Source organism: Trichosurus vulpecula, chromosome 4 (assembly GCF_011100635.1).
Source record: "Trichosurus vulpecula isolate mTriVul1 chromosome 4, mTriVul1.pri, whole genome shotgun sequence".
NCBI classification, from domain to species: Eukaryota; Metazoa; Chordata; class Mammalia; order Diprotodontia; family Phalangeridae; genus Trichosurus; species Trichosurus vulpecula.
In genome coordinates this window covers 334407894-334435115 of record NC_050576.1, presented here as the reverse complement: position 1 = coordinate 334435115, position 27222 = coordinate 334407894, and the positions used below count along the sequence as shown (strand labels likewise).

At 36.5% G+C, this 27222-nt stretch overlaps 1 protein-coding gene across 1 annotated transcript in view; it reads right to left on the bottom strand.

The window, feature by feature from the left end:
* The window catches only part of PIBF1 (progesterone immunomodulatory binding factor 1), a 320308-nt gene that overhangs the window by 90512 nt on the left and 202574 nt on the right, over nt 1–27222 (bottom strand). The window contains exons 13-14 of the mRNA XM_036756551.1: nt 24904–24994; nt 14187–14289 (exon numbers count right to left, since the gene is read on the bottom strand). Coding sequence (XP_036612446.1) covers nt 14187–14289; nt 24904–24994 — 194 coding nt within the window. The remainder of the gene's footprint in view (nt 1–14186; nt 14290–24903; nt 24995–27222) is intronic.

Sequence of the window (27222 nt, the reverse complement as noted above, 5' to 3'; positions counted from 1 at the left end):
GCCCTATTCTTTACAAAGAATTTGGTAGTGAAATGAGAAGGAATTAGCACTACAATCCATAACTGAAATGAGTTTTTTCCATTTGGTTCTTCTCTTCCCTTCACCTAAACTCTGATCAATAGCTCTGATTTATATTTTCTTTCTCTTTACTCCCCCAATAAGGATCCACACTAGGAATTTGAAATTTATTTTGTCTGTGATTAATTCCCTCTCTGACTTTACCTTCTTTCTTAACTTCCTTCCCTTCTCCCTGTCCCAGACTTTTTACTGTTGAATTTACAATATTTTTACACCGAACTCTGATTCCACCCTTCTTTGGCCAGTTCAGATGAGAGTGAAGTTTATGTGATGCCTGTTCCTCCTACATCATCCTCCAATTTTGTGTATTCTTCATCTTGCAGACCCCAATCAAGAGAAATAGTGAACTTTATCCTGTTCCCTCTCATTTTTCCTCAGTGTAGCACCTTTTCCCTCCCCTATCTTTATACTCTTAAGATCTTTAATACAGATTAATATAATCCTCAAGCCTTTTGTCCTATTTAAATAAAATAAAAAAAATTATAGCTACTCTAAAAACTGTGATTCTTAACATCCCCCTTTACCCCCTTTTCCTCCTTTCTGCCACCATCACTCCAGAAGGAGAAGGGAGCTGCACGTGATTGCAGGCTATTTTGTATTTTTGTTCCATAGGGTTGTCATGGCAAAAAAAAAAATCATCACCAAGTTGCCAGCCTACTAGAGATAAAGCTCTCTGAATTTAGCAGGGCTGCTCCTCTGAATGCAGACTAGGTCTGTTGCTTGGCAGACCCTCAAAGTACTATGCTTCCAACATGGTAGAATTTTAAAGTAGTAAAAGTACTAGGCTAAGATACATTAAGGCTAAACCAGTTCAGTTATTTATTTCTATAATGGCAAGTTATTCGTTTCTTGACCAAATTAAAGGATTCTCTCTTAAAATATTTTATCTCCATTATTACACTGTAAAGTTTCTTTAACACCAGAACCATACCTTATTCATCTTTGTATCTCCAGCATCTATGTATCTTGCATATAATAGATAATTGGTAAAGATTTGCTGAATTCAATTAAATCCACTCTTTCTGTGTGGAAAGTTCTTGTCTTTTAAAAATTATCATCTCTTGCTGTATCTATTCTATCATGGCTTTTGATTATTTTATACTAGAAGAGTGGGAAGGAAAGCACTGCTTAAAAAAAAAAAGGTCTGATGCTAGTGATTCATTATCAGTAAAATTTATACTTCAAGACATTTTTCCTGAACTTGTGATAGTTTGAATTGTTAGTTCCTCATTTGGTTCCCAAGGCAAATACTGTTAAGATTGACCACCAATGGTGTCATCATGAAAAAGAATATCTGTGAAGCTAAAAGAATACAGAGGGGTTGAATTTGTAGCTTCAGTCTCACTAGCACCATGCTCTAAAAATCTAGGTTAACTAATTCCAGCCCTTCAATGCTATCCTTTGTACTGTTTTCACCTAAAATGCTATTCTTTTTATTTCCACTTAGACCTCTTTTCTCAGTTTAGCTCTTTTTATTTTTATTCCCTCAATAGGGCATACTAATCCTTGATGAATAAAATATTTTTAAAAACCTCTTCTAATCTTCATAATAATAGTAAAATATATTTATATTACATCCTACATTTTGCGAGATGTGTTTCTCACATGAGCTCTTTCCAAGTATCAAAAGCTTCAGCAAAACTGCTAAATGTTGGAGCTTGAACTCAGATCCATCTCCTAACTACAAGTCCAATATTCTTTTACATTTTACTATGCCAACTCATATTTGGATAAAGCAGTTACCTATCTATTTTAACACTCATCCCTTTAGAAGGCAATTCTCAAACACTTTTGGCAATGCATTACATGCATGTATTGATAGTAATAAATGATATTTGATGGCAACAATAACAATGATAAAATATTACATTTTGTTTTGTTAGAATAACGTACCTTAAAATTTAAGCCCATTTTCTATTACTTTGTAATTAATTGTTAGAGAGAACAGGATAAGATAAAATGGGCTTAGATCGATATTAGATATCAATTAGATAAAAAGAACTTTTCTTGAAAAAATAATGAATAACAGGACAAAATAACAAAGGGAGCTGTGCATCTCCATATATGGAGGTGTGATGCTTTAACTCAATTCAACAAACCCTTACTAAGCACCTGGTATGGGGTACAATGGAAAGAGCACACTGGATTTAGGAAGAAGACCTATGTCCAAATCCCTGCTCTGCCCCTTACTGTGTCACCCTGGACAAATGACCTGACTTCTCTGGGCCTCAGTTTCCTCATCTGTAAAATGAGAGCACTGTATTAGCTGATTTTTGAAGAACTTTCCAGCCCAAGTCCTCACTAAATCCTGCCATTACCTCTAGTTATCATCCTTCCCTTTCTGAAGTAAACTCTTGGGAAAAACTGTCTGCAATCATAGCATCATGGATTTGAGCTGGAAGAGACCTTAGAGCTGATCAAGTCTAACTCTTTCATTTTCCTCAGATGAGGAAACTGAGGCCCACTGAAGGGTCACTGAGCTAGGATCTGAAGCAGGATTTGAACCCAGGTCATCTTGATGACAACTCTAGCACTTCACTACACCATACTCGCCTCTCTATTGTTAGATCCATTTCTCTTCCTTTCATTCTCTTCACAAACGTTTGTAATCTGGCTTCCAACCTCATTACTCAACTGAAACTGTCCTCTCCAAAGTTGCTAAAGCTGAAGGCCTTTCCTTAACATTCTTCTTGACATTCCTTCAGCTTTTGACATTGTTTTCTACTCTTTCTTCCTGGAGAGTCTCTCCTCTCTGGGATCATGTCACTGCTGTAACAGCGGCCGGTGAAGGCCCCATCCTTATGAGCATGTGCAGCATATTCTGCCTGATGCAGTCCCCGTGTGGACTTAAATATGTGGAGGCATCTCTGTAAGCCTGCTAAATAATGAAGAGCAGTCTTTGGATTGGCTGCTGCATTCAGAAGACACTAGCCAGCCAAAGTGTGACATGTTCTGAGCCTTTGAATGGGGGGAGGCATCGCACTCTTTGTATGAACACAGAGATTGCGGACACTCTGCACTTTGTCTCACCTGCTTTTAGGTGAAGGAGTGTTGAAGACAGCCACGGTACTGCGAGTGTTGAATGGCAAGATGCTTAAAGATAGAGGAGCCAGAATCCAAATTAGGTTTTGTAGTCAGCTGAGATGGAGAGAAGCAAAGTCCAAAGTGACTTGTTTGACCACAGATCCAAAGCAGTCAAAAAGGAGTAACAGTGACTATGCCACATTTGGAAGTGAACTTGATTGGGCAAATTGGCTATGGGATATGTTGAAGAGGGAAGAGTAAAAAATGATACCAAAATCACAGAAACCAGGGAAGACTTGTATGAACTGATGAAAAGTGAAATGAGCAGAACCAGGGGAGTAGTAGTTTAGACTATTAAAATGTTACATAAAACAACTTGAAAGCCTTAACAACTTCAATCAATGTAACTATCAATCACGACTTTGGAATACTGATGTGAATCATATTTTCTACTTCTTATAGAAAGCTATGGACTAGAGATAGAGTACAAAACATAAAATTTCTTTTTTTAAATCCGTATTTGATTTTTTTTTATTTTTAAAATGTGAATGATTTTATTTATACTACTTTCCTAACAGTGTTCAGAGAAAAGCATTTGTCAAACTTAAAGACGGTCTTAGCACATTTTGATTTTCACAATAGTTTGAATTACAAATTTTCTCCCCATTTCTACCCTCCCCCCCACTCCAAGATGGCTTATATTCTGGTTGCCCTGTTCCCCAGTCAGCCCTCCCCTCTATCACCCCCCTCCCCTCTCATCTCCTTTTCCCTTCCTTTCTTGTAGGGCAAGATAAATTTCTACGCCCCATTGCCTGTGTATCTTATTTTTTAATTGCATGCAAAAACTTTTTTTTGTTTGTTTTTGAACATCTGATTTTAAAACTTTGAGTTCCAAATTCTCTCCCCTCTTCCCTTCCCACCCACCCTCCCCAAGAAGTCGAGCAATTCAACCTAGACCACATGTGTATCATTATGTATAACCCTTCCATAATACTCATGTTGTGAAAGACTAACTACATTTTGCTCCTTCCCAACCCATCCCGCTTTATTGAATTTTCTCCCTTGACCCTGTCCCCTTTCCAAAGTGTTTGTTTTTGATTACCTTCACCCCCATCTGCCCTCCCCTCCATCATCCCCCCCCTTTTATTTTTTTTTCTTCCTCCCTCTTCTTTCCTGTGGGGTAAGATACACAACTGAGTATGTATGGTATTCCCTCCTCAGGCCAAATCTGATGAGCGCAAGGTTCACTCATTCCCCCCTCACCTGCCCTCTCCCCTCCTCCCACAGAACTGCTTCCTCTTGCCACCTTTATGTGAGATAATCCACCCCATTCTATCTCTCCCTATCTCCCTCTCTCAGTATGATGCTCTCTCATCCCTTAATTTCATTTCTTTTAGATATCTTCCCTTCATCTTCAACTCACCCTGTGTCACACATATATATACACATAGATATATACATACATACACATTCACTTATATATATACATAAACATATATATATATATATGCATATTCCCTTCAGCTACCCTAATACTGAGGTCTCATGAATCATCCATGTCCTCTTTCCATGTAGGAATGTAAACAAAACAGTTCAACTTTAGTAAGTCCCTTGCAATTTCTGTTTCTTGATTACCTTTTCATGCTTCTCTTGATTCTTATGTTTGAAAGTCAAATTTTCTATTCAGTTCTGGTCTTTTCACTGAGAAAGCTTGAAAGTCCTCTATTTTATTGAAAATCCATATTTTGCCTTGGAGCATGATACTCAGTTTTGCTGGGTAGGTGATTCTAGGTTTTAATCCTAGCTCCATTGACCTCCGGAATATCGCATTCCAAGCCCTTCGATCTCTTAATGTAGAAGCTGCCAGATCCTGGGTTATTCTGATTGGGTTTCCACAATACTCAAATTGTTTCTTTCTGGCTGCTTGCAGTATTTTCTCCTTGATCTGGGAGCTCTGGAATTTGGCAACAATATTCCTAGGAGATTTCTTTTTTGGATCTATTTGAGGAGGCGATCGATGGATTCTTTCAATTTCTATTTTGCCCCGTGGCTCTAGAATATCAGGGCAGTTCTCCTTCATAATTTCTTGAAAGATGATATCTAGGCTCTTTTTTTGATCATGGCTTTCAGGTAGTCCAATTATTTTTAAATTATCTCTCCTGGATCTATTTTCCAGGTCAGTTGTTTTTCCAAGGAGATATTTCACATTGTCTTCCATTTTTTCATTCCTTTGGTTCTGTTTTATAATATCCTGGTTTCTCATAAAGTCACTAGCTTCCACTTGCTCCAATCTAATTTTTAAAGTAGTATTTTCTTCAGTGGTCTTTTGGACCTCCTTTTCCATTTGGCTAATTCTGCCTTTCAAGGCATTCTTCTCCTCATTGGCTTTTTGGAGCTCTTTTGCCATTTGAGTTAATCTGTTTTTTAAGGTGTTGTTTTCTTCAGTGTATTTTTCGGTATTTTTTTGGGTCTCCTTTAGCAAGTCATTGACCTGTTTTTCATGGTTTTCTCGCATCCTTCTCATTTCTCTTCCCAATTTTTCCTCTACTTCTCTAACTTGCTTTTCCAAATCCTTTTTGAGCTCTTCCATGGCCTGGGACCAGTTCCTGTTTTTCTTGGAGGTTTCTGTTGTAGGCTCTTTGACTTTATTAATTTCTTCTGTCTGTATGTTTTGGTCTTCTTTGTCAGCAAAGAAAGAATGCAGAGTCTGAGACTGAATCTCGGTGCATTTTCGCTGCCTGGCCATAATCCCAGCCAACTAACTTGACCTTTGAGTTTTTCAGTGGGGTATGACTGCTTGTAGACTACAGAGTTCTATGTTCCACGTTTGGGGGGGGAGGTGCCAGCTCTGCCGCACTAGCACTGCTCCTTCCCCAAGGACCCCCAACCCGAACTGGGCTCAGATCTTCGGCAGGCTGTGCACCCCTGCTCTGATCCGCCACTTAATTCCTCCCACCAGGTGGGCCTGGAGCCGGAAGCAGCAGCAGCCGTAGCTGCCCCACCTCCGCTGCCCCCGGGGCTGGAAGCCTAACCGCGAACTCCTTCCACTCCCGCAGCTTTTCCCACTAACCTTCTCAGCAGTCTTTGGTGTTTGTGGGTTGAGAAGTCTCGTAACTGCCGCAGCTCACTGAATCAGGGCGCTAGGGCCCCCTCAGCCTGGCTTCTGGTCTGGATGGTCCAAGTCACTCAGGCTGGGCTCTGCTCCACTCCGTTCCCAGCTCCCAGCTCCGTGCGGGATAGACCTCACCCAGAAACCATCCAGGCTGTCCTGGGCTGGAGCCCTGCTTCCCTCTGCTGTTCTGTGGGTTCTGCCGTTCTAGAATTGGTTCAGAGCCATTTTTTTATAGGTTTTTGGAGGGGCTCGGCAGGGAGCTCAGGCTGGTCCCTGCTTTCCAGCCGCCATCTTGGCTCCGCCCCCCATATTTGATTTTTTAATTGAGAAGCAATTATTTTCTTTCCTTCTCACTGCATCCCCAAAATGAAATAGAATTTCAGAAATGGCTAACGTGAATTGATTATATGCTTGTTTATGCTAACATGGTGAGGAGCAAAGTTCTAAGCTATCTGTTGATACAGAACAGATTAAAGGCAGCCAAAAGAGAGAAAATAATTTCAAAAGTCATTGGGGATGATGGCCTATACACATGTATTACAAGGGAGAGTTAATTTTTTTCTTGTGGGGAATGGGGAGAGGGGAGGGTTAGTGATGCTAATGTGATGAAAAGAAAGAAGAGAGCATCAATGAACCATTTAAAAATGTGCGCAAATGAACAGAAGGAAGTTCAAAGGGATACACAAACATGCCAGTCTGAAATTAATGTTAAATTTCATATATAGTCAATCTTCAACTTTCATGGAGGAAATGTTCCTAGAAAATGGAGTGAAAGCAAAAAATGTGTATGTCGATACATTGAACCTATGGTAAACAGGGGGTTAGGTTTCCACAACTACCAAAAACTGTAATCTTTTGCTACAGATTACTGAAAATACACTTTTCTTTAAACAATTCTTTTTTGTTTGTTTGTTTATTTTTTTTGGAGAGGGAAAGGCAAGGCAATTGGGGTTAAGTGACTCACATAGCTAGTAAGTGTCAAGTGTCTGAGGCCGGATTTGAACTCACGTCCTCCTGACTCCAGGGCCACTACTCTATTCACTGAGACACCTAGCTATCCTTAAACAATTCTTTATAACAAAACTTTAATTCTGATAATATGCACTTTTCCATAGTAACCATGAAATAACCTAAAAAAAATGCAGTATATAAAGTAAAATTGATAACATGCATTTTTCTTGCTAGTAATTCCCTAGAATTCTGTGACCTTTTGTGCTAACGTCTCAATTAAAAAACAAAACAAAACTGATTTCACACAATATTTACTCTTCCTAACACATGAAATCCATAGTACTATAAATGCTGTACGGCAAAGAAAATTCTTAAAACTAAAACATTTTTTTAACCTGAATCTCACCTTCCACTGTGTCGGTTGGCAGTGTGAGGGTGTTGTACTGTACGCTATACTGCTGTAAACCTCACTACCTTGGCCACCCTCTTAAAATCAAGGGAGAGGTTGCTGGGACTTTGGTTGCTGCTGTCAGAAAATGCCAATACTGGTGAAGTCTTCACATGACCTCTGACACTCTGTCCTTCGTAGCTGGTGGGTGGTGTTGGGAGATCGTGAAGGGCATACAGCTTGAAATCATCCGTTAGTGATGTCTGCTTCATATACTGTTTGAGATCCTTAAGGGTCTCAGAGATGGGAGCATAGCAGAGGCAAGGTGCCATTTAACCTTGGGGCTGTGATGGATGATGGAATCGGCAGCCTTGATGTCTCGAGCCAGCTGGTTGATGAGGCTGATGGGGGCTGCCGACATTCTGACATGAAGTTTATCTAACGCTTTTATTTCCTCACTAAGCTGCATCACTGACTTTCTTGCTTGGGCTTAGAGCTCAAAGGACTTGCACTATGGGTTGGGGGCATAACTGCAACGCAAAACTTGAGTTTTAAAGGCAAACAACGAAAATATGCAACGACTGTACAGAGAGCTCTTTACAATGGTAGAATGCACAAGACCAGTGAAGCACCTAGTAGGATACCAGCCACTCCACAAACTTATGGGCATAGAAAATCTCATTTTTTTCTCTACTGCACAAAACCATGAGTATGCATGATTGCCAATGTGAAAGTGAAAATGAGGCTAATAATAAAATTACTCATATGCTTGAAATCACAAAAGTTAAACATGACAATGTTGAAGATTGCCTGTACTTAAAAAAAGGCAGGGGAAATGGTTCAACCATTTAGAAAGCAATGTGGAACTATGGAAAGCAAAGGACTAAAATATCTAAACCCTCTGATTCAGAGATTCCACTGTTAGGCATATAACCCAAAGAAATTAACAAGAAGGAAACCTCCACATACAGCAATATATCTACAGCAGCACTTCTTGTAGTGTGTAAAGAACTAGAAACAAAGCAGATGTCCATTTACAAGGGAATTGCTAAACACTGTAGCTCATGAATGTAATGAGCAGTATTATTGTTCTGTGCAGATGATGAATGTAGAGCATAGAACACTGCTATGACCTGAAGCAAAGTAAGCAGAACCAGGAATAATCACTATATTAATGGAAACAGAAAAAACCAATACAATTGAAACTGAATGCTGTGAAATTAGAATGACCAAGATTGACCATAAGGAAGAGCTACGAGAAGATATTTTTTTCTCTTTCCTGTGCAGAGGCTGGAGAAAACGACAGATAATGCTATACTATTTTGATGTGGCCACTTCTGCCAAACTGTTTTTTTCCCTTTCTTTTAAAAAATGCATGCTAAAATATGCTTCTCTGGGAATACTATATTGGGAAATGTTGGTGATATAAAAATAAAGTATATCAATCAATAAAATTTATTTTAAAATGACAAAAAACAGAGAGGTAAAACTGTGAAAGATATTGACAAGAGAGAATTAATAGAACTTACCAATTGATCGTATGGAGGATGACAAAGAGGGAAAAGTAAAAAATAATAATGACAAAATCAGAGAAATCAGGATGACTTGTATGAATTGATACAAAGTGAGATGGACAGAACTAAGAGGACAAATTATATAATGACTACAGTAATGTAAAATAAAGTAACTTTGGTCAATGTAATAATTATGACTTCAGAAAACTGATGAGGAATCATTTATCCTATCTTTTCGTGGAGAGGCTATAGACTATAGGTGCAGAATAAGACATGGATTTTTTAGATATGGGCAATGTGTGGATTTATTTTGCTCAATTATATACTTATGTGTTACAACTGAGTACTTCTATTTTAGGTGAGGACAGAGGAAAATTGTTGGGTAGTGATTGTGATGCAAAAGAAAAAGAAAAGAGCATAAATAACATATTAAACAAATACATAGAAGAGAACAAAAAAAATTTCCGAAAGGGACACACACTATCAGTGTAGTTTTGTTATAATGTTAAATTTAAAATACACTAAAAACTGTATGTAGTGAAGGTTTGTAGTTTAATATACAATTCTTTTCTTTTCTTTGCATATTGAAATGTTTGTGTAAATTGATATTCATAATAAAAGAAGCTAAAAAATAGAAATAAAGAATGTTAGCATTTTGAGCCTGGGTAACTGAGACGATAGTGGTGCCATTAATAGGAAGAGCAAAGTCCGAATGAGAAAGTTTCCGTGGGAAGATGAATGTTTGAAGTGTTAATGGAATATGCAGGAGGATACATCTAGCAGGAAGGTGGAAACAGAAATAGAGATCAGGAGATAGACTGACACTGGATATGTTGATGTGACAGTCAACTATATAGAGGGTGATAATTGTAGCTTTGGAAGGTACAGAGAGACAATATAACTGAGATGAGAGTATTAAGACATCAGGAGGAAGATGAACCAGTGAAGGAGACTAAGAAGAACTAGGAGAGAACAGTGTTGTGGAATCCAGTGGAGGAGAGACAATGTTCAAGGAAAAAGGAGTCAGCAGTGCCAAATACTGCAAAAAGGTCAGAGAATATGGCATGAGAAATGACCACTGGATTTAGCAATTAAGAAAGATGTTGAATTTGAAATGAGGAGCTTCTATAGAGTAGTGGGGAAAGAAACCAGATTGCAGAAGGTTGATAAATGAGTGGGTGGTGCAGTTTGGCAGTGAAAGGAAGGAGAGACAGGATGACAGCTTGAGAAGATAAGGACCAAGGGAAGGTTTTTTTTTTTTAAAGAAAGAGGAGACTACTATAGCTATTGTAGATTTATGGAATCTCTTGAAATATGTTTTTCCTCAGCAGTATTCAGCCTGTCCTCAGTGGTGTCACTTTTCTATATCAGACACCCAGTATCCTTCTGCATTCTAATCTCTCCATCACTGTAACAATAAAAGATTTGCTATCAATTATTTACATTTGTCTCCAGTGGTCCAAGTTTATCCTTCTACATGTCTTCCCTGATTTGACTATCACTCCATTTTCAGAAACATATTCAATGTTATTTAATTAAAAGATAGATGTCTGTAACTATGAACAGGTATCTTTCATGTCTAATAAATTCCTGGAGGATGAGGACAGGATATGGGGCCCGGACCTCTGATTTAACAGGTATAGGGAGGTCTTGGTGAGGAACTTCCACTACCAATGCAGGTTGGCACCTTCTCTGCCACCTAAGAATGTCTCAGAGAGTTACCCAAGAAGTGAAGTGATTTGCTCAGGGTCACGAAGTAAGTTTATGTCAGAGGTGGGACTTGAGCCCAGGTCTTCCTGGCTCTGAGAGCAGTTCTTTCTCCATACCAACTCTCGTGGACAACAGTCATATCTATATAATTCTTTCTGTGTGTTCCCTAACACAAAGTCCAATAAATATTTTTTGGTCATGAGATTAAAAATGAAACTCATTGACATTGTATCCTCAATACTTGTAGAGGGCCAGCTCTGAGAAAGTCCATTCTGGGATAAAGATACAGGCCAGGTTTTCCCTGAAGCCTGTTCTTGCCCTTGGGCTGATAACTCAGTATGTGGGCTCTCCAAACCCCCTCTACGACACACACGTGCTCTCTCCAAAGCTCTCTAAAACCTCCATGGCACACATGTGCTAAACACCACCTGTGGACTATTAACACAATATCGTTATGGCAAAAAGTGGAACAGTGCACGAGGAAGCCATGCAAAGGGGAACTAAGCATGAGGAAGTCATACATTATAACAAATGTCTCACATGTGAACTTGTTGATCTGTTTGCCTAAAAAGGTATATAAGCCCCTTTCTTCAGTTTAATAAACGGAGCTGTCCTATACTCTCCTGCCTGGCCTGTGTAATCTTTTCACTCTCTGCAGCATTCAGCCATCTCCAGCCAATTTGGCACCACAGCTGCTGGGGCAAATACTATTCACTGAGACACAATGGTAGAAAGTGTCTGTATTACTTCAGCAAATATTGACAGTGGTTACACCCAAAATATTTAAACCTAAATCTTTAATTTAATTTTCCTTTTAAAAATTATCTGTCTTAATTGGTTCTGGTTCTTGTATAGTTTGTGAATTTGGTTTATGCTTTTCCTACTGTGAAGGGCATAGCATTTTCTATAATGAATTGGTTATATTAGTAACTTTCTGATTGGATTAAAAGGGCAAGGTAAACAAAAAGGGCAGAACACTATGAGCAACATACTCAATAGAAAGATGATAATAAGGTACAAAAATCTGAATATGTGTTTATCTTAAAATATTTGTTTTCATGCAAAAATCTGTATTATATGATTAACTTAAAATATTTGTTTTTATTAAAAATACTTGAACCATCTTATTTTACAGACACTAACTACAGTATATTATCTATGACTGTCTGTTAGCTGGTGAGCTATTATCTCTACAAACATTATTAAAATTTAAAATATTTAACCTCTTTCAAAGACTATAGATTCTTATAGCATTTTTTAATTTTTAAAAATAATTTCAATTTTAAAATTTTAAAGTAATTTTAATTTACTTTCTTTAATTTCATAAAATAATTCAATACTTTAGCATCTTTTAGATTATCATAGAATTATAGGATTTATGGCTACATGGAACCCCAGTGGCTACAAAATCTAAGCCATATCAGACAAAGAACTACCCCCCACTACAATAATATCCAATAAGAACTCATTCAAATCTTTGCTCGAAGACTTCCATTCCATTCCACTTTGAGAATGCTATACATGTTGGGAAGTTTTCCTTATATAAGTCTAAATTTGCTTCTTTGGAACTTTTACCTAGAACTCCTAGTTATACCATCTAGGGTCAAACAAGATGTCTAATCTTCCACATACCTTTCAAGTATGTAAACACTGTTATGATGTTCACCCTGTTTTTTTTTCCTTAAGTTACTTTACCAGTTGCCTCCAAATTATATTTATATCACTTTAATTTTAGATAATTATTTTTATTTTAAGCAAAATACTAATTATAAAAGATGGGAAAAGTTATGGAACTTTAAGTCATAGTACTTTTTTCTCAATCATATAAAAGCAATAGTTTAGAACTTTATGCACCATAATCTTGTAGAACTTGTTAAGATATGTCTTAGTAACTCATAAGTACTTATATCAGAGAAACTGGAAAAATTGCTATTTCACTCATAGAATTCTTCATATTGTATACCTAATTTACAAATATTTATGGATTCTGATGTTTTTATTTAGTGAGTCCTTTAGGAATATAGAGACTCCTAGTTTAGTACAAACACACACACACACACACACACACACACACACACACACACACACCAGTAATTTATAAGTATATATAATTGCAACTTACAATATTTTAAAATATTTTGGGGGTTGAGATAAAGTATAACACCTGTGACATTAGGCTTCTTCTAATCTACTGAGTAACATAGCTGTTTTAGTAAAACTGAATTTAGTTCAATAGAATGAACATTTGCTATGTACATAGAAATGTGTCAGATATTAGAAGAGTTTAGAGGAAACATGGTTCTTGCATAAAAAAGTAACTGGAAAAGTTTGAAGGAATTTTACTTTAATAAGAGATGTTAAAAATAGGAATAAATTAGATAGTTGATTCTTAGCATATTTATTCTACAGCATAAAGATAGTTTAGATGAATGGTGTTTCAGCCATAAAAGATACACAGTTAAACTTTAATAACAATCCAAAAGGAACTGAGTATTTCTGAGCACAAAAAACTTGTCACTGTTAGAACTAATGAAATACAAAGAATATCTGGCAAAATATATTTATAATAGCTACTGAAGTAGCATCTTTTATTCCTACTAAGACTTATAATTTTAATGCAAAATTCAATAATATTTTGGATTACATTTTAAAAGGATAAAACAGTACTATGTAAAATACGTGTTCATTCTTTAAATGACATAAGGTTGAGGAAAACAGGAAATATCAATTACTCTCCTGTAAATTAAGGTAAGTTGTTTCAGTCATGTCTGACTACTTGTGACCCCATTTGGGCTTTTCTTCTCAAAGATACTGGAGTGGTTTGCCATTTCCTTCTCCATTTTATAGATGAGGAAATGAAGCCCAGGGTCACATAGCTAGAAAGTGTCTGAGGCTGAATTTGAACTCAGGAAGATGAGTATTCCTGACTTCAGGCCCAATATGCGAACCAGTGGCCCCAATTTAATCATGTATCATATACTGAAGGATTCAATGATTTGAGATCTTAAGAGTGCAGCATGTGGTGCGTTATTAGATAAATGATCACCAACAATACCTCAAAAAGTAAATCCATATAAAAAATAAAGTATTAGTTGAAAACTTAAAATGTTACCCCAACTACCAAACTTGTTTTACTAGGTGGTTTCCTCAGAAATCAAAGCTTTGTCTGTCTAGCCTGCATTTATATTTAGTCTGGGTAAAGTAATCTCTCTTTTGATCTTCGTTTTGCCATATACTATAAATTGCTTCATAAAGCTTTAACATAAATTTAGTTTCATAAATCGTGGATCATTTTGTAACAGCAAACCGCTTATTTGAAAACTGCCTTAAAAACAAACAATGTGTCTACAAAGGACTGAACTGAATATTGTGACTCTTCCTATGTGTTTCTTTTGTTTCAATTATTTACCTCTTGTGAAATCTGTGTTACTTGTTCCTTTTGATGTTCCAGGTCTTTTACAAACAACGAGTTTTGCTTTTCTAACTGAAGTAGTCTTCTTGCCAAGTGAACGCTGTGCCAATTAAATGAAAAAAATTAATACTCACAAACTGAAATGCCAGCCAAAACATGCTAACTGCATTTATACTACTTCCAAATTTTCATCATAGTTTCTTAAGATGATTAAATATTCACAGAAAAGTCAATGAATTATATTTTTAACATTCTAAGACCCCATACCAACTCTCAGAATTTTGAAGTATTAAAATTCCTGTATAACACTACTATGATATAATGATTACTATAGTAGTTGCTTCTGTTCTTTATAGAATGCATGTGTTATGCAATGCTATAAAAAAACTTCAAATGATCCTGTTGGTTATTTACAGAAGCATTTTTCCTCCTCCTAAAAACATTTTATAATTAAAAATTAATTAAACTACCACTTGTGATGAATCAACCTGTTACAAATGACAATTGTTGATTTAATAATAATAACTAGTGTTTTAGTAAGGTTTCTGTGGAAGTGATATGTGAGATGGACTGGAAAAAAAGAGTAATTTGAAATCAGGGAAAAAAGTTAGCAATCTACTGAATTAATCAGTTGGGTGTAATATAAGTTTTTCAATTGGTATTTCATTTTTCTGTATTCATAAATTCTGGGCAGTTCTCTTATTTTATTTGTGGCATTAGTGTCCAGATTTTGTCATGCCATGTTCCTCTGGGAGACATATACATTTAATTGCCAGTGCTATTGATTTTAAACTCTGAAATGCTTCTCCTTTCTGTTCCCTCCTTTCTAGTCCTACTGCCACTATCTTAGTTCAGACCTATGGAATGTCCCAAGGATTCAGACTCCAAGACCAGAGTGGGTTAAATTTAATAATTCAATTCAGAAATAACAACTTCTGCAAGTGATTAGGAGAAAGATCTTCAAATACAAAGGAAAGGAAATGAAAAAGCAAGACTATTCTGCATCCACCAGAAAAAATAGGAGGTAATGGAATATTGTGTTCTGAAAAGCAATGGAGCTCAGGATGCTGTCCAAGGTGACTAATCCTGTAAATCTGAGTTTGACCATGAATGAAAAAACATAGACATTCAATAATAAAGACATGCTTGAAACTTTCTTAGAACAGAAATCAGACTTGAAGAGACAGTTGGCTTCTTGAATACCCTGGACAACAGAAAGGCAGGAGGAGTGAATGAATGCAGCATGAGGGATGACAAGAATAACTGCGTGACAGCAGAGATATCAGGAAGAGGCTTTTGTTCCGAAATGTATACAAGGAGACAGGGGTGAAGGAGGAAGTCAAGGGAAGCAATACTGAAGAGGTGAGCCTGGAGTATTATAGACAGAACCTGCTAATGCTCTGCCTATGGGTGAATCAAAAAAATTTTTTGGGGGGGATTACATTACAAAATGGGAGGGTACCTGGAGGGGGAAGGGGAAAAGGGGGATAGAAAGGACTATGTGATATTCCCATGTCATGTTGAGGGCTAGCAATGAAGGGAAGGACCCCTGTGGTCTTTCAGGAAGAGAAGAGTTGTAGAGGAGGTGGTGAAGAGAAAAGAGGGAGGTTTAAAAGGTGGGGAAGGAAGGAGCTTGCTTGGGGAATGTTCCTCTGGTTGAAGGGAGATGGTCTGTGAAGGGAGATGGAGAGCTTGTACTGGGTGTGGTCTAGGGGATTTGGTGCTTGAAAAGACCACAGTCCTACTAGTGGATGAAGGGAACTGGAACTCCTTAGGAGTGGAAAGGCATGGACATAAGGAGGAGATTTTGAGGCAAATTGGGAAAAGGTAATCGGGGAGGGCATCAGTGATGGACTGCATAATCAGAGGCATGCACATTTGTTTGGGTACTTACTATCTTGGAGCAGTGTCCTCTCTGTGATCTATAAGAAATGACTGTTCTGGGAGGGAGGTAAAATGAAAAAGGGGATTCCACAGGTCAAATTCTACAAGGTAGTGGCAGAAGCTGCCTAGTGGGGAGATACCAGAAGAGACTACCTATAAATTTTGATTCCATGAGGACTATAGAGAGTAATCTCTATTAGGATTCATGAACCAGAAAATGAGGGTCTAGAATAGACAGAAAGGACAAATAATGAAGAGAGTGAGAGAAATCCCCTCTGCAAAGAGTTGCAAAAATTATTTTTTAAAGATTAATGAACAAGACTAGTTGAAGGGGAAGAAAAGAAGAGGGAATCTACTTAAGGGGGGAAAAAGCAGAGAATTAAATAACTAGATAAAAGCAGGAAAGAAAAAGGAACTAATAACCAAAACCCTTAAGGGAAAGGGGTAAAAAAATAGATGACTGGATCATGGGTAACAGGAAGAGAGTCTGTGGGAATACAGTCACCTTGAAAATGATTAAGCTTATGTAAATGAAGAAACACAGTACTATGTTTACAGCAGAAGAGGGGAAAAATCATAACTTGAAATAAAACCAACATTAGAGACAAATGGAGGAAAATGTAAACCTATTTCTCATAACGTTAAATGTGAATTGATTAAATAATCCAATAAAACAAAAAAGAATTGGATAAGCAAACAAAACCTTACAATCTGTTGCTTACAAAAACATTTAAAATGCAAAAACATACACAAAATAAAACTTATGGGAAAAATACTATGCATCAAATGGATCCCAAAAAGTAGGATTTGCAATCATGCTATTTGACAAAGTAAAAACATTAAAAAAATAAAGAGGGATAAACAAGGAAAATATATATGCTAAAAGGAACCCACAGATATAGATAACAAACCAATATCAGTAAATGAACTTATATGCTCCAAACACCTTAGCATCCAAATTCATAAAGAAAACATTAACTGAGTTACAAGAAGAGAATAAACAGTAACACAATAGTGAAGGAGATTTCAATATCCCTCTTTCAGTTTTGGGTAAGTCTAACAGAAAGATAAAAGGGAAACTTTATTAGATCGATATTTTCTAAGGTCATTTGGTGAGTAGTGTACTTAAACCAATCTGGCCTTAGAAAAGCTGATCAGGATTCTGTAAAAAGATAGGTTTAGTAAAGAAGATGCTGCTACAAGTAACTGCTGTAACTATGTGGAATATTTAACAGGGAATCTGAATGTAGAGGATATGTCCAGGAAGAATCTGATAAAGTACTCCTGAATATCTATATCTACTTAACATTTAGGATGACTGGTCCATATACCTGAGTTATACCCTTCAACTTGGCCTGTAAATGTGAGAACAGAGACAGGTGGCTTTAGAGAGTGAAGACAGGTGCAAAAAGAGGAGGCTCAACCCTAGGGTACTTACTCTAAGTTGAGAATTCTATATAAGTTCTTGTGGGAGGTGGGGCTGACCAGAAAAGGGAGGCACTTGATTCTCTATCAACCCTTCAGCACACACACACACACACACACACACACACGTGTGTGTGTGTGTGTGTGTGTGTGTGTGTGTGAAGTGCAAGGGGGAGGTCTCAACTCTAGGGAAGTATTTATTTTAACATTAAAATTACTAAATATCTGTAGGTCCCTGGGAGTTATGAGGCTCACCACCAGAAGAGTAGGTTGCTTGACTCTTTGGCAACCTGAAACGTTTTCCTTTTGAAAGGGTAACAGGCAGGGGAAATCCAGGGCATGGCTCTAAGTCAGGAGGATTATCTAAGGAGGTGGGGCTAACTAGAGAGAAGAGCTGTCCTGGCTATTTATGATACTGAGTTCCCTACTCACTTCTTAACCCCTAGCATGGCTTCCAACCCCACCATTCAATTCAAACTGCTTTCTTACTGCTTGTCAATGACCTCTTAATCACTAAAACCAATGTCTTTTCCTCAGTCTTCATTTTTCTTGATCTCTTTGTAACTTTTGACAGTGCTAACCACCCCCTCCTTCTGGACTGTGACACTTTTTTAGATCTTCCTCTTCCTGGCTTATTAACTGTGGTTATACTAAAGGCTTTATCCTAGTGTCTTTCCCCTTCTTTGTATATACAATTTCCTCTGGTAATCTTATCAGCACTCATGGATTCAATTATCATCTCTACACAGATGACTTCCAAATCCATACATTCAGCCCAAATTTCTTTCCTGAACTCCTGGCATTACCAACCCGAATATCAACATGGATGTACCAAAGGCATCTCAAACTAAACATGCCAGTGTTATGTCTTATGTTACATTTTCTCTCAAACTCACCCCTACTCTAAAGTTCCTTAGTTCTAGTAATTGCCCCTCCATCCTTCTAATCATCCAAATTCACAACCTTGAAGCACGCTTGACTTCTCTCTTTCTCTCAACCCTCCCTCCCCCCATCCAATTAGTTGCCAGTTAGTTGTGTAGGGTCCCACTTCCACAGTATCTGTTGTATTCATTTCCTTCTCTCTATTCACACAGCTTCAGTTTATAATTGAGGCTCTTATCATCTCTCGCCTGAACTATTACTGGTATCCTGCCTGACTGGTACCCTTGACTCCACTCTCTTCTGTCTTCAGCATATCTTTTATACAAGAGCCAAATTCATGTTTCTAAAACACAGATAAGATCATGTTGCCCCCTACTCAAAATTTTTCAACGGCCGCTACTATCTCTAGAATAAATAAAAAATTCTCAGAATGGCACTGAAAGCTCTGTAGAATTTGCCATTTTTCTACTTTTCCAGTATTAATTCAAATTATACCCTTTCTTGTATTCTCTGTTCCAATTAAAATGGTCTGCTAGTTGTTACTTGTACATGACATTTCATCTCCCACTTCAGTGCTTTTGTTCAAGTGGATTGAATTTTATGTCTCTCCTCACAATAACCTTATGGAATTCCTGGCTTCCTTCAAAGCACAGCCCATGTGCCAACTCCTATAAGAGTCTATTCCTGACCTTACCAGTTGGTAGCACTCTCCTCTTATTCAAGCTTCACCGATATTTATTATGCAAAATCTTCTTAATTTTTTGTAATCAGAACTCTCTCTTAAGTTTTATGGTAATTCCTATTCCTTGATTGGTTATAACTTTGTATATTTAGATTGCACAGTCATTTGAAGCAGATAAATGATGTAAGATACTGGCATAAACCGTTTTTGTTTGTTTTGCCAAACTGAATGTCCATTTTTATACCAATTCTTGTTGAACTGGGAGTCTATCCCAAAAGAGTTTGTATTCTTGGGTTTATCCAGCACTGCTCTAAAGATTTGATTGCTTCTGAGTCTTGTGTGGCTAATCTATTCCACTGATATACTTTTCTATTTTTTAACCAAAATAATTTGATGATTATGAGGCAGCTAGATGGCACAGTGGGTAGAGCAGTGGGTCTGGAGTTAAGATATTATTTTACTCTAGTTTTATTAAACAGGACAATGGATATCTGACAAGTTTTCCCAAGAATTATCCTTTGGCTTAATCAGTAGTACTTGACTCTAGTCAAATATCATTCCTTTTGACTCCATTAGTGGTATTCATTATTTACAATTATAAGCTACTAATGTATTATAGTATAGGTTTAGCCAATAAGAATGTGGCAAAGCTCTGTTTATCTTTAATTATCAAAAGTATTATTGATATGATACTAGCACTCTAAACTGAAAGCTGGACTTGAAGTCACTCTTACAGAATCAGGTAATTGGTCTGAATTAATGTATAGATAGTTGTCAGCTCTACAAGTATTGCTAGAAAAATTGTGTTTCTCCTTTCTTAGCTTACCATGAAAACTAGTTTGAAACAAGAGCACATGTGTCAGAGAGATTTCAGCCTCAGTTGGCAGTGAGCTATGCTCTCCCTCTCTGGTTCTCCTGATGTCTATGGATTAAATAATGTTTTCAGGTTGATTAAGTATATTTAAATTAGATTTCTATACCCTTCAACAAGTATAATTTTTCAAGTATGTCATCAAGATTGAATGAGAGTAAGATTTTTAAAAGACTGTTTAAAATCAAACCCTAAGTAATGTAGAATTATTTTCTCAGTTGTAGTAACAACTGGCAAGGGATAGTATCCTATTCTGGTATCCAAGGATAAAAATGAAAACTAAATTACAGACAGGGGAAAAAGTGTCAAACTGAATAAATACTCATTTGTAGGTTACCTTCCTCAATTGTTTTCTTCTCACTATACTATGAGAGTTTCAACCTGAATTTTCAAAGAATTGCATAGAAACAAAAACAAAGGGCTCAAAGCACACAAGAAATTTTACAACATAATTCTCCATCCTGAAATTTCTACACATTCAAATCCTCCAAAATAAACAGAAAAGTTCACTCCAAGAATGTCATTTTATTGCCTGGGTTTCACCCATTCAGTATTGAAGGTTAAATAGCATAACCAAAACACATAACTAGAAAATCTTGTTTGCTATTTTCAAAACAGTCATGACTGAAACAAAAACATTACTTCAGATTTTCAAGTTCAGTCAAGTCAAGCAGTTTATTTTATGCGAATTTATGTTAACTGTATAAGACATTGTAACTTTTTACAACAGGGCAGTAAGGAGATAGGAGAATTGTACCAACAACTGTATCTGTCTGCTGTTTCTACCTCTTTTAAAAATGTGAGAAATCTGAGTTTATTTTGAAGTGTTTTTATAAGGCATCCACATGGAAGATATTTTTCAACCAAGTAGGTAGAAAAACTAATTATGCTACTCCTTTGTGTGTAAACGGTATTCAATTATGTAAATTAAGAAAAGCCAATAAGATATGGATTCCCAATCCTGGCTTTCTGACTAGGGTATCCTCTAATTATCTCAAAGGTCTTGTAGAACTCTCAAAACAAAACTAATTTGAACTCATTTTAATTTTTAAAATAACTAAATCCTCAACATGATTACAACATGGAAACATGTTCTTCATGATTGCACATGTATAACCTATATAAAATTGCTTGCCGTATTGGGGGTGTTGCAGGGAAGAAGGGAGAAAGAGAGCATTTGGAACTCAAAATTTTAAAAAGTGCTAAAAATTGTTTTTACATGAAATTGGGGAAAAAATAGAATATCACTCAATAAAAACAACAACAACTATGAATCTATAACATGTTTGGCAGGAAAGATACCCTAAATTAAATGAATAAAAAAAAGTGTTGCAACTTCCCATAGTTTGGTAGTTAACTGATCCTCATAATAAAATATTTCAGTCAAACAATGTGAAACAATATATGGCTATTTAAGCAAATTATTCTTTGCAATCTCTTTGTAATTAAAAGGTGACTAATACAATAAGTACGTTGCAAGAGATAGTGGTTTTGATGGAGAACAAAACACATTAGACACAATGACATATTTCACTGAATTTTACAAAGTATGTTTATTAGTTGGGTGTGAATGAAGTTCTATTGCTAAAACTTCAAAGAGTTTTTTTTGCAATGTATGTTCGTCACGTTCATCCAGCTGGGGGAATATGTATAACAGCAAAGTATCTGGCATGTAAATGCTTTTTGCTTTGAACATTAATATTTGAAAAGTCAAACTAAAAAGCAAAATCCCAGAAATTCATTGATTTATTGAAAGGACTGTTTTACTAATCCTTATTTCTACCTACCTATTTCCACTAATATCCCTTGCCTGCCTCCTTACTTTTACAGCAAACATGTTAGAAACAACATACTGTTGGTTCCTACTGAATGTTTTATGTTGCATCAAGAGGAAAAACAGAAACATCTACAATTGTTTTGTAAATCATATGGAGCCTATATAGTATATATTCTGTAGGTTACCATTAATATAATTATCTTTGATTGAACTCAAAGTTAAATAACTCAGTCTTTTTCAGACAAGCTATTATTAAATCAAAGCTTTTCAATCTTGTACCTAATGTAATGCTTTTTAAAAACCTAAGTGTAAGACTTTACATTCATCCCTATGAAATTTCATCTTGTTAAGATTTGGACTACAGATTTTCTTTAGAAAAATCGCTCCAAGCAGAGAATAACTGCCATTGTCTTGTTTACAGCTGAATACATCATGGGAATGGGCCTTCTCAAGAGAAAGAGGAAAACTGGGAATTGCTAAACCTTAGAAATTCACTGTAATGGCCAGAAACAAACACATCTCTGTATTATGTTCCAAACATAGTTCTGTGTATACAGTAGGTTCTTAATAATACTTGTTGAATGAATGGATGTATTTTTGTATCTTAGCCCATCCTGTTACTCTAGTTTAGATGACCTGAGAAACTCTTCCTCAAAATAACCCTCTGGTTCATCATGAGAAGAATGCCTGGCATCAACTAGCAGAAAGATATTAATAGCATACCCATTAGGCACTTGTTCAAGGCACATAGATAACAGTGATAGGATCTTTAGAAATATTTGGACAGTTGGATTGTAGAGAAGGTGGACTCAGTTCTGATTCCATAAATCTTGACTCTAACCATTAAGAAAGAGGGATCTTTCTGGAAATTTCTTTAAAATTTTTACATGTGTGATTTGAAGATAAATAGATAGGCAGGTATACTTTACTTGGTAACGTTCTCCTTCTGTAGTGACAAAGGTTGTTCTGGATGGGAGCCAGAGATTGAATTTGAGAACAGAGACTTTTCCTTTCAAGCTTCAATCTTTAATATTTCATATATTACATACCACAGAGATTAAGAAAGTCTATTAAAATCAAGCTATAATAATGCTACTGCCTAGCCATCACTATGTTCAGTAACACATGCGTGTGTTAAAAATAACAAAAGAACATAAGTCATCCTCAGCATGTTGTCTCTAGGGAAACTCATATGTACCAAATTGGATTTTAGAACCTTATGTATCTTCAACAAATAGAATTAGCTATTTTTACTATACATATAATTCTCCAGGCCTTCTACCCTTGAGCCAGATTTTGCTGTTCCTTACCGATCTCTTCAAAACTAACAAGGAAAGTGTATCTTGTGTATACTCATGCCAATTCCCATGTCAATGCTCTACCTGATATATCTTATAGCATTTATTCATACTGCTTATTTATCCTAAACACTACAACTTCAGATTTTCCTCCAAAAAAGGAGAAAGTAAGTCAGAATTTATTCTAGCTTAGTCTGTAATGCTTTTTATAAACCTTAAGTCTATCCTAAAGATAAAGAGGGTCAAGTAATCAGCAAGACTTTATTGAGTGACTAGTATGTGCCAAATGTCCTGCTAGGCATTTACAGAAGAGGAAAATATGGTCTCTATCTTCAAAGGTCTTAAAACCAGCTTGGGATCAACAGGAACACAGCATATAATTAAGTGCTAAATTACATGATACAAATGATAAGTGCTGTAGAATTTCCAAGCTGATTAAGATTAATAAGGTCTAGAGTAGTCAGGAAAGGCTACAACTACCTGAAACCCCTTGAAAGAGAGGTGGGATTTGGGTAGGCAGAAGAGAAGCAGGAGGGCATAATGGTTTTTAGTGAAGGCAATAAAGGAAACCTATCTGATTAGCATAAAGGGTACGTGCTGAGGAGAAGTAAGAAATAGAGTTGATTGGGAAAAAAGAAGCCATATAATGGAGAGCAAAAATAGGGCAGTGAGAGATGAAATAATAATAGTGAAAAAAAAGCTTTTGAAATATTTGATCAAGTGAATAAAAAAGATTGAAGAAATATTTAGACAGATTAGCATGGTAGTAGTGTTCAGTCAGTAGGAATATTTGGGTGATATAGCCAGGAGTTTATATTAGAATGTTTTATAATGTGGTACATAAGTTAATCCTGATTTCTGATGGGCCTCACCAAAGTTTTTACTGTTTCTTCAGAATCTGTGTATTAACTTTCTGTCTACTTACACATTACTGGGTCAATAATGGTAGATGTGTAAAAAAGACTACATAGCCAATAAACCTTGGATGGAATGGGATGATGTGTATAGGCAGAAAGGTTTGCCTTGGTAAGAAACGCCATCTCTTCATGTGAGACAGGGGTAAAGGTGAAGATAATGGCAGAAGGCACTTGAGTGATAGCAGATAAAGAAGAGGGAGCTCTCTGCAAATGGCCCCATTTTTTTCTCAGTATAATATGAAACAAAGTTCTCAGTTGAGAGGTTGGAGGGAGGGAGAGCCATGAAGCACTTGAAAAGGGATGAAAAGGTTTGGAAGAGTCAGTGTGAGTAGGATAGTGAGTCAATTAGGGAGGTATAGAAGGTTTGCCTGGCAGCAATGAGGGCTCACTGGAGGTTATGTTAACATAAATTTGCAGTGGATTCAGTCAGAATGGTGGTGTGATTTTCTCCACCTCCATTTAATAGCATGTGTGTGGGAATGAGAATGAAAGTAGATGATGATGAAAGCTATCCAAAGCTGAGGCCAGGCCAGGTAAAATCTGTGATAGGAGGCAAACCCTGAACTGACAAATGAGGAGAAACAGAAAATGGCAACAGTATGGATAACTACGAGAACCACATTTTAACTTGAAAATTCTGTTGCTTATGAAAGCATGAGTAATTCATATGGAAATTAGACACAAATACATTTATACGGCTTTATTATCCGTATCAGTGGTCCCAAGGAAAATTCTAATGGAGATAACTGCTTTGTGAAATACTGATTACCATCCGTTATTGCTGTTGTTGCTGAAATATTGATTACAATCCATTGTAGTAATGTATGAAAAGCTAAAATGTAGAGTTTTTCTTAGTGTATTTTATTAGCAGTTTTAAATGTATGCATATCATCAATCAATTCAACAAGTTATAAATAAATGCTATTAGTACTTAACTAACTTGCCTGAATAAATAAAACTAATATGCACCAAATTTACCTTTGCTGTAGTCGTCTTTTAGCTGTTGTAGGAACATTTGCACCATAACCATAGGAAAAAAGAACTCGTTCTGCCTCCTCTTCATTTTCAACTGTAAAACAGTAATAATACGCTAATTAGCACATTAGTTTTCTTAAAAGTGTGACAAAAGTGAGGAGTAATAATGCTGTGGTATACAATGTGGTAATGCACAAAACATGAAAAATATTCATATATATTTTCAATATATACAAATGAGGACTTCCTTTTGATAGTATGTACATGCTAGGATACATTAGGTTTATTTTTAAAATGCTTTAAGTAATATCACAGAGATGGTATAGTTAGATGCTAGTTCAGTTATTTCAATGATGACAAAGATTTTAATTGCAATTTATGTGGTAAAAAGCATGATAAGATACAATGGTCATTCCATCATGTCCTTTTCATATAAGAAAGATATTTTTATTTAGAGATAGTCACCATTTCTTCAGGTAGACAGTATTACTTGAACATATATTAAGAAAATTATATATTCACAGAGGGGAATGATATAGAAATAGAATGTATAACTCCAAATTTGTATTAGCAGCAATATTTAATTTATCCACTTATCTCTCAGCTTTGTTATTCCTGTTAAATGAAGCATATATGCTAAAGCCAAAAAATTTACAAATGAAAGCAATATTAAAAAATAATCTGGTATGTTGAGTCTTATAACTAAAAATGCTTAATAACCAAAGTATATACAAAACATAAGGGTTGGTTACATCATTGAATCACTATTTCTGATATAGACTTACAGAGAATTTATAACAACTGTAAACTATCTCAAACTTTAAAAAGGAAACCATTTAAACTGATTGATCTTTCACTGAGCACTGTGACAAATACAAGGAAGACTCAGAACTTAACTAGGACTAAACTGAAGGCTGGAGTTCAATCCATGTTGAGAAGACTAAAGTAATAGTATCATAGAATCTGAGATCTGAAAAGAATCTGAGAGGTCATCTCATTCAATTTGTATCTGAACTCATATCCTTCCTACATCGCCGCCAACAACTGGTCACACAGCTTTCTCTTGAAGATCTCAATGACAGGGAAACCCATCACTCTATCAGGGAGCCCATTCTATTTTTGAACAACTCTAGTAGATGGGAAGCCTTTCCAAGATTTGTCTCTGTAATTTTTATCTATTGTTCTTTATTTTACCCTTTGGTGCTAGACACAAGTCAAGTCTCTATTCCAGAATGAGAATCAGAGAACTTCCTAATTCAATGGCCAGGAGTTCACATTAAACCCCAAAGAGAATGCCTAACAACACACCCAATAAGTGCTCATCCAGCCTTTGCCTGAAGACCTCCAGTGAAAGGGGACTCAGTGGCACCAGAGGCAGCCTATTCCACTTTTGGATTGCTCCAGTTGCTAAGAGAGTTTTCCTCATAGCAAACTTAAATCTGTCTCTTTGAAAATTCCATCCATTCCTCCCAGTTCTGATTTTTAGGGGCTGAACAGAAGAAGTCTAATCCCTCTTCTATATGATATTGCCTTTCAAGACCTTGAAAACAGGTATCATGGCCCCTCTGAATTTTCTTTTCTGTAGGCTACGCATTTCCAGTTCCTTCAACTATTTCTCATATGGTATGAATTTGAAGTCCTTTTGTGATACTGTAGCTTATCAATGTTCTTAGAACTGCAACCAGAGTCTCGATCCCTTTCTGTCCTGTAACTGTGACCCAAAACTGGACAATGGGCAATGGAGTTGTCAACACAGTGCCCAGTCCTATTCCTTGTGCCCATATGTGGGTCCCCTTTAATATCTTTCTGACCAGTTGTCCAATTCTCTTACCTTCTCTAGGCAGTGAGAGCTCCTGAAGATGCTGCTGCTGCTGTCACTGCCTCAAGGCCTAAAGATGTTGCCCCTGCATTGTACTCCTAGCCAGTCTCCACCCCAGTGTCACAGGCTTCCCTTCTGATTTCCTAAACTGTCCAGGGATTGAAAAATGTCTCACCTTAACCTTTTATTGACTATGCAGCTCCAGAATTTAATTTGATGTGTTATTTTAAAGCTGTCTGGAGGGGAATGTCGGGAGAATCTGGCTAGAATGTTCCCTTTTACTCTGCCATCTCGGTATCACTGCTTTCAGGAAATTTCAGAGCTCCCTGAATGATACTAAACTACTCCCAAAAAGAAAAATCCATCTTTTTGATATCAACATTCTACCAATGTGTTATGTAACTGTGAAATATGGAAAATATTCTGAAGATCTGAAAGTGAACATTGCACAGAAGACAATAGAATCATATGAGTAGTTTGGTCAAGGTGCAGCAGGCAAACTC